General features: G+C 31.5%; 1 protein-coding gene across 1 annotated transcript; it reads right to left on the reverse strand.

Moving 5' to 3' along the window:
* Window positions 1-2083: 2083 nt before the first annotated feature.
* Window positions 2084-3743, reverse strand: LOC144576337 (AT-hook motif nuclear-localized protein 20-like). Its single transcript, XM_078326690.1, has one exon. The coding sequence runs from the start codon at window positions 3222-3224 to the stop codon at window positions 2427-2429; it is 798 nt and encodes a 265-aa protein (XP_078182816.1). The 5' UTR covers window positions 3225-3743; the 3' UTR covers window positions 2084-2426.
* Between the last annotated feature and the right edge of the window lie 5464 nt (window positions 3744-9207).

The raw sequence follows: 9207 nt of genomic DNA on the forward strand, positions 1-9207 counted from the left end.
TCTCCCAAAAAATAATAGTAGAAGTATTTGTAGAAGTGGCTTGGAGAGCAGCAATAAAAATAATAACAACAACAACAACGGCTACAACAACAGTAGTAATAATAGGAAAAGAGTCTAGTCTCTCCACGGAAAGGTCGCAGGTTTAATTCTCGAGAATAGTATTTAAAAGATGCTGGGTGTACCGTAGACCTTTAATAAAAGTAATAATAAGAAAATGATACTTCTCCAAATTAATTCCTTGTGTTTTTGATAAATGTATAATTTGGTATAGATTGTCTCCTATATGTGCATGCTTGTCTGATTTCTTCTAAAGTCAGGTTGGTATTTGGATATCGTCGAAAAAATCCTGAAGAACGAAAATGCTATGCAAATTTGAACTAATTTTCTTCTTCTGAAATTTGGAAGTAATGATCAAATTTCATATTTATATGCTATTTATATGCAGATCAATTTCTAAGGAGAAAGTATTCAATTAATTCTTGATCTCTAATAAGATTCAAGTTAACTTCTGAGATCACAAGTGGCAAGGTTTTACACACACACACACACACACACACTCGATATCTTGAGGATATAGTGTAGCTAATTAACAACGAACCTATCCAGACTTTGAATCATGTGGTTCAGCAATATATCGACATTAGAGAAAACAATAAATGGATATTAACATGCTATAAATTATGAAAAACATCATCGATCATCACCATATATGCAGATTTTCCTCATTTAGTATATTATATATGTCGATCTGATGCATAATATGCATGCTTCTCATGAAGACTGAGATATTTATTTTCACATATTTCAAAAGAGTGACTATTAATTAATGGAATATTGACCAGATTTATATTGTAATGAAATGGAAATTATGGAATAAGTAAATTCGTATTCATTATAAGAACCAGGTAGTGGAAAACACAATGTCCTTTGTATGAAAAACCGTAGTTTTGGAACTCGGATGAGAAATATTCCTTATAAATTCAATAATGTCACTACCAAGTTTTTCAAAACTACGGTTTTTTTTTTAAACTTGGTAGTGACATTATTTAAGGGTTTTGGAACTTCACGATCCAAAGGATTTCATTAATTCATATATAGTTCATTACACTATTGATTACTCTATATTTCCAACAAAAAATATGATGATAACATCAGGTAAATTTTCTAATCAAGGATACTATAGCAGATATCCTTCAGAGTTACTAATGCACATCTTCAACACTTTGGAAGGAATACTTCCCTGACAAATAAAATTCTACACCATACGAAATTCTACAACAAACAGACCGACCAAACTTTTTTTAATATCACAATTAACATTATATATATTTTTCCCAACCATAATTTCATTTTTTTTTTGGTTTAATTATCACTTCTATTATATGTTACCCATAACCATAAGTACTAGCTAACTAGCTACTTTCATTAATGCAGGCGACTATATAATTTTTTTTTTCTTTCAGTAGCATGCAATAATATGAAATTCTCATCAAAAAAATGTTATATGTACAAATACAACAACGCAGGTTGAAAGATTAGAAGTCCAGCATCGATCATGCTTGTATCGATCCCAGTTTCCCAAAATGATTAATGCACACATTCCTTTTAAATATTTTTTGGCGTATTAGTTTACTTTGAATGTTAATTGAAAAATGTTGGATATATTAATCTACTTAAAAAAGAGAATGGGTAATTAATGCATGCAATATATATATAAGAGATATATATATAGTTATTAACTAGAGATTCATTCAGTTTTGTTCGTGTGATGAGCTTTATTTATTTGCACCAAAATTTAACCGGCCCGTTTATGCATGCTACTGTGTAATGATGCATGAGCATGTAATTTCACTAACGTCCGAAAGCTTTACAAACAAAATTTGTTTATTAATTCATGCTACCAAAATCATGTATAAAGAGTTAAGAGAAGGAATTTAAACTTCTGTTCAATTTCGCAATAGATATTTCTAAGGATTAATTTATAACAGTCCGACAAAATTAAGAAATGAGGGAATATATGAAGAATCAAACATAGTGAAGCTAATTAATTTGTTGAAAGTTTAAACTAATAGTCAATATATATTTAAGAAATCAGAAATCAGAAACCATATGCTATTTTTTATTGAGAGACAACATAGAAAGAGAGCTCCAAAAACGAAGAAACAGATAAGCTAGCTCCCCTTGAAACAGAAACATAATTGTACTTTACTAATTAAACATTAATTATTAGTACATGATACTACCATAAAACAATGTGATTTCGCCTTTGTTAGGATTCCAAAGACAACCCACATGAGCCTCATCTCACATTTCTAAAAGACATCTACATTTTATTATGCGTCAAATTTAATTCAATAAAACAGTATCCATGAACTCACCATTTCTATTGTCATGAACTTCTTCCTTAGTTTCTTCTCCTCGAAACCCTAATACGACGGCCGTCCATGCGACCATGCGAAGGCGTCATTCCCTAATTGTCCACCTCCATTTGGCATCAAATTGTGCTGCTGGAGGTTATATATCGGCACTGCCGAAGGATCAGGTATATTGCCACCTCCAGCACCCATTAGTTGCTCCGGCCCACCTGCCAGTGGCCCTGGACCAACCCCTCCCAGACCCGCTCCTTCCTCTTCCTCTTCTAATGGTAATCTCTCATAAGTTGCATTTGCAAAGGTTGAAGCTATCACCATTACAGGACCAGCTGCTATAAGGGACCCCACAACGCTTCCCCCGACCACTTGTCCTTGACCGCCTGCCAGATACACCGTCAAACCAGTCGACCCTGGAGGTGCTGGGCCCGGCAAAAATGTCCCTGTCAGAGACAAAATTTCAAATCGTCCGTGTAGAGCAACAACAGCACCAGGAGCTGATGGCTGACGAAGTGCCACATTGGCAACAGTCCCAGCACCACTTAGAACACAGACACCGCGCTGACGACGTCTGGAAAACTGAGCAATGGATTCCGCCACGTCTGCACCACCGGCAACCTCCATTACATGGCTCCTAAGAGCATTAGGGCTATCGCGTGTCACAAAAATTGGGGGTTTTGGTTTGTTCTTTGATCCAGGGGGTCGACCACGAGGCCGACGGTTTCCGCCCATCGCTGCACCCTCTGTGGGGTCACCAGTGTTGTCACTGTTTTCCTTTGAGTCATCATCATCGTTCGGTTCATTTGAGGAATCGGGCTTTTGAGGGGTTTCTAATTGGGTCGGATTATTCTTCATGCCACCACCAGAGGAAGAGCCGGACTCTGAGGCCCCGGCTAAACCCAAGTGCCCAGCCCACCACCGGTTCGCCAGCTTGGCAGTTGCTTGTTTTGTTAGGTCTACCTTCTTCAACTTCTTAATTAGGGGATTTCTAGAAACAATTTTTTTGTGACAGTCTTGGGTTTGATTAAATAAAAAGGGAACTGGAGAAAGAAGTACTCTGTGTGTATTTGTGCCACAAGCGAGCGAGCGAGCAATAGAGAGAGAGAGAGAGAGAGAGAGAGAGATCAGATATAAAGAGTACCTGACTAGAAGAGAAGAATCTAAAAACCTAAAATAGCATCTTTTATCATCAATCTCAGGTGTAAAATAATGAAAGAGGGAACTGTAGAGAATTGTATAATTGGTACTTGGATTGATTAGGAAGTAGCTAGGAAGAAAAATAAAATGGTTTTCTCTTGAGAGATCTTTTAGCGTAGACAAGTGGCGTTTAGGAAATGAGAAAAGGGAGAAGAAAGCAGGCCAATAAGGAGACTAGGTTTCCAGAGAGAGAAACTTTAGAGGAGTGATGAGAAGGATGATTAAAAAAGGAATGGAGGGCCCGGATTAATCTAGTTATATAATGCTGTTCCTGTTGTATGTACTTTGCATGGTCTTTGTCTCTTTGCTGTGGACCGGACTCTGTTTGAAGGCTTAAAAATATTGACAGAGCTACTGTTTTATGCAGTCGTACGGATAATAAGTTAAACTAAAAAAAAATATACAATTTATACGTTACCTGCAGCTAAAATAGTTTTGTTAATATTTTCATCATATTTTAAACCAAAATTTTATTATAAAAATATTTAATTAATAATTATTACTTTTAGTAAAGATTGAAGGTTAAGTTAGTCAATTATTTAATATCTAAAAAGAAAATATTGTTTGAATTTTGAATGTGCGACCTACTACATGCAAGTACTGTCAAGGTACCTAGGAAAAAAGAGGACTGGACTTGATCGACTTTTGTTTCGAAGTACTAATTAAGTTTGAAGAAAAGAAGAAAGAAGATGTGAACTTTATATACAAATTGTTTAAATTGTAGATGAAGTGAATTCTTTACAGTGTCTTTTTCTCTCTTTTTATATATTTTTGTTTGGAACACGGAGTCATAGGATAGGGTTTCGTCTATGATCGCATGGAGGAAAACCAGGGGCGGAAGGAGTAAAACCATATGGGATATATATTTACCTCCATTTTTTTTATTTTTTTTATATGTGATTTTTTTATAAATTTTACAATAAAATGTTGTGATACTGTAAATTGATTTTCATTCACAGCATAATTTATTTTTTCTTTTATATAATTAACCTCTATTTATATATATTTGATCGTCATATATAGCTGTTTGTGTTCGTGAGAGATATAGGAGATTCCCGATTTCTAAATCGTTCATTTTAGATTTTTAGTTGGTTACATTGGTGATTTGGTGGTCATGGCAATTATACAGAAAGTTTGGTATTATGATATTGGAGATCAAGCGTACCTGCAACTTATTTTTAAAATATTATATAATTACGTCAATATATATTATATATATATCTAATAAATATCTAATTAATTAACTTACTTTCTAAACAATCTCCATATATAATCTTTTCACGTATTTTAGAATTAATAAACACTATTATTAAATAATGTACAGTTTAAAAAAGAAGAAGTAATGTACAGTTATTTATTATATAACCTATATATACTTATTAATTGCTTAGTACATATTTATTTCAGTTTAGACCAAATTGTTGACGGTTACTTGTATTGACCAATTAAATTAGTTACAAAATATTTTGATAGTTATATATAAACAATTAATTATGCAAATATATATATAAGGTTTTATAGAGAGAGAGATAGGCTACGGTGAGTTGCGAAGTAAAACACGTTTCTAATTCACGCCGTATTTTTATTTTGAAAGTCCAAACGACCGATCCGAACTGTTAGATGTTTAATCCATATTGAAATGTGCTTGAAGACCAAATTTTACATTTTTTGAAATTTTTTTACTATTTATTAAGCATTTTTTAAAATTGTTGTTTTGTTGTGAATAGTAAAAAACAGTAAAATTTTCTGGACCATCAGATCAGCGACTATCAAAATTGCTTAATAAATAGTAAACAAATTCCAAAAAATGTAAAATTTGGTCTCCAAGCACATTTCAATATGGAGAACAAGATGAAAGGTTCGGATCGATGTTTTGAACTTTAAAATCATAAAATATAAGCGTGAAGTAAAATAGTCGTTTTACTTCGCAACTCACCGTAGCCCATCTCTCTCTCTCTATATATATCTATATATATATATATAGAGAGAGAGAGAGAGAGTGACTAATGTGCATTCGTATGCATATGGCCCGATATACATACGGTCCAAATTTGAAATTTCAAAATCCAAAATGTCGATCCGAACCGTTCATCTTGTTCTCCATATTAATATGTGCTTGGAGACCAAATTTTACATTTTTCCGAATTTTTTTTACTATTTATTAAGCCACTTTGAAAATTGCTGATCCAACGGTGGCTGCTGATTTTACTGTTTTGTTAAGCCACCGCTAGATTAACAATTTTCAAAGTGGCTTAATAAATAGTAAAAAAAATTCAGAAAAATGTAAAATATTAAAATGAATGGTACTTATTTTGTTAAAATATTAAATTTAGTTCTATTTAAAAAAAAATTCCCGTTTTATATGTCTACAGTGCAGTATAACTTTTTTTTGTGCTTTTATGTTAGATTACACTATACAGTTAATCGTATTGTTGACTGACGTATATATGTCTTCAAAGGTTCGACAAAAAAATATTTATTTGTGCTAGAAAAACTATTAAACACAAAATAATTTTCTGTAAATATTTTATTTTAAAAATTAGTGTTTTTTTTTTCTAATAGATATTTACTGTCATCCGATACGACTATCATGATTGGATTAACCACAATTTGCTCAATCATAAAAAAAAAAACTATTAAATTTTCAGTCATTATTATTATGTTTATATATTTATCCATATATATGTCTACTGAGCAGGTATATACTGTAGGTGAGATGTCGGGACATCCTACCTGAAACAGCCAGCATAAGTTACTTCATTTACTGCTAATATATTATGTCACATTTTATCTATAGCCATATGTCTACTGAAACTACTATATCATTATTCTCTATCAGAAACTACCTTGACAATACCAAAGATTCACCTACGCAATATTAATTGACAGCTGATCACACGTACCTAGATATGCAGTAAATTATCCACCTATACAGAGTATTAGAGCCCGTTCGACATCCCAGTGGGGAATATGAATGGATATGGATTTTGAAAATTTTGAAATGAATTTTGCTGTTCACCGTGGGAATAAAAACTTCAGTTTGAGCAATTTTTTTTTCCCACGGTGAACAGTAATTTGCCGAACGGGCCCTATTATATTCCAAAGTAACTTGGACACTTTTAATACACTCGCCTACGTATGAATTCACATTCTCTCCATTACTTGAAAAGAGAATCTTTTACAATTGATGGATCCAGACCGTTCTTTTTAACTTGGCACGAATCTCAAAGATAAAAAATAGTGCCCCTTGCACTAGTTCGAATATCAAACCAACTGAGATTTAATCTCAAACCGTAAAATGAGAGAAATTCTCTACACTACCTGGGAGGATATGAATCCCCTAGGTATGTAGGTTAAAGATTTTAATGGAGTAATTTTGGTTTTATGCAACGCACAAATTATATGTACATTATTTTGATTATATAGTTTGTGCGCTGCATGAAGTCAAAACTGCTATTTTAAAATCTTTACACTATGTATATACAAAATAAATAACTCAGCTATAGGATTATATTAATGATCTACTAATTAGTGAAGTAATGGATCAGTTCAACTAAATGTATATTGCTGGTTGTCTAACATGGAAACTAAAAGCAATGGAAAATTATGAGATTATTTAATTTATGAGAACCAGCGGCTTGGTGATTTCCGGAACAATTTGACAGTAATTGATCAAATATCAAGACAATTGTATTTTTAGGCAACAGAAATTATTTTAACCATTTATTACTAATCGCACCGATTTTTTTATTTATATCCAAAAATTAAATCAAATTACAAAAAATAAACGAAGCACCGTTGAATTTCGAAAACTACCCAATCCGGTTATCCAATAACCGGATTTGGGATAAATGTCCGGTTATCCAATAACCGAACTCAAGAAATATAACCGGTTAATCACTAACCGGAAAGTTATGTTTTTTTTTTTTTTTTAAAAACAGAAATTTCGAATTTTTTTATTTTTTGTATTAAAATATTAGAAATGTTTTGAATATATTTCTTTAAAAATAGATGGAATACAATATAATTTGATTTATTATAAAGACTGCAACAAATAACCCGGATCAATATTTTTTAGGCCGAATTTTTCGCGGCTGTAAGAAAAATTAATATATTTCTTTATGTGCTATTGGAAAAAAATAAAAATGCTTAGATTCTGAGTTATTGATCCCGGTTCAAAAGTCACTTCTAGGTAATCTAGAAAATATTGTGATCCATCTAGTACATTTAATTAATAAAAAGTTGTTTCTATTTTTGAAAAAAAACAAAAACAAAAACTTTAATTTATTTAATAATTGTTTTTCAAAAAAAATTCTCAAAATAGAAACAACTTTTTATTAATTAAATGTACTAGATGGATCACAATATTTTCTAGATTACCTAGAAGTGACTTTTGAACCGGAATCAATAACTCAGAATCTAAGCATTTTTATTTTTTTTCCAATAGCACATAAAGAAATATATTAATTTTTCTTACAGCTGCGAAAAATCCGGCCTGAAAAATATTGATCCGGGTTATTTGTTGCAGTCTTTCCAATAAATCAAATTATATTGTATTCCATCTATTTTCAAATAAATATATTTAACATTTCTAATATTTTAATACAAAAAATAAAAAAAATTCGAAATTTCTGTTTTTAAAAAAAAAAAAAAAACATAACTTTCCGGTTAGTGATTAACCGGTTATATTTCTTGAGTTCGGTTATTGGATAACCGGACATTTATCCCAAATCCGGTTATTGGATAACCGGATTGGGTAGTTTTCGAAATTCAACGGTGCTTCGGTTATTTTTTGTAATTTGATTTAATTTTTGGATATAAATAAAAAAATCGGCTAATCGCATGTTGTTGAAAAGAATTCATTTTTTTTTCTCTATGTTAATCGAATAGCAATTGTTAAACCACTTCTAGCATAATTGGTAATATTCTCCGTACGAGTGATCGTATATATGTTTGAAATCTTACACCAGCCAGACTATATTTTAAAAAAAAAAAAAAGTTTGAACCTTTCTTAATACATGATCTATATACATTATTTAAGAAAAAATGTTTGTGATACAATCTGCAATAAATAAAAAAAATCCTATTTTTGTAAATATAAGAAATTTTCTGACCTATCATGTATATATTCAATGTACAATAATTCATCTACATATGGAAAATGACTTTTGAGTCCAGGGTTTTGTATATTAGGGGAAACCCATCAAATAATTAATGGAGTAGTTAAGACTTGAAACAAACGAGATAAATATTGAATTCTTTTTCTTTTTCTTTTTCTCAAGTTGTGGGCGGATCTATCCTTGTCATTGAAACAAAAATATATATATCCTGACCAAGTACATCCTACATGTACCAACACAAAGTACCAAGATCTATGAACTTTTTTTAGAAAAAACCAACTTGGCTGCAATTATTTTTTTTAGAAAAAACCATCTTTATCAAACTTCAATTCCGATATGAATTTTTGAATTCCGAAATTGATTTTTGGTTTGAACTTGGAACTCGGTTTGACTTATTCCTCCAATCTATTGCCACATAAAATTTTAAAGAGCAATTCCGAAAATAAAAATCGGTATTTGAAATGCTTTAAATTTCGAAGATAAATTTCGATATTGTTGTGGTCCCAGCGGGCATTTTTTTT

The sequence above is a fragment of the Carex rostrata genome, chromosome 25 (genome assembly GCF_964058835.1).
Source record: "Carex rostrata chromosome 25, lpCarRost1.2, whole genome shotgun sequence".
Taxonomy (NCBI): Eukaryota; Viridiplantae; Streptophyta; class Magnoliopsida; order Poales; family Cyperaceae; genus Carex; species Carex rostrata.

Bases quoted from the DNA above. Each gene is read 5' to 3' on its own strand.
- LOC144576337 (XM_078326690.1), bottom strand. From the start codon at position 3,224: ATGAAGAATAATCCGACCCAATTAGAAACCCCTCAAAAGCCCGATTCC.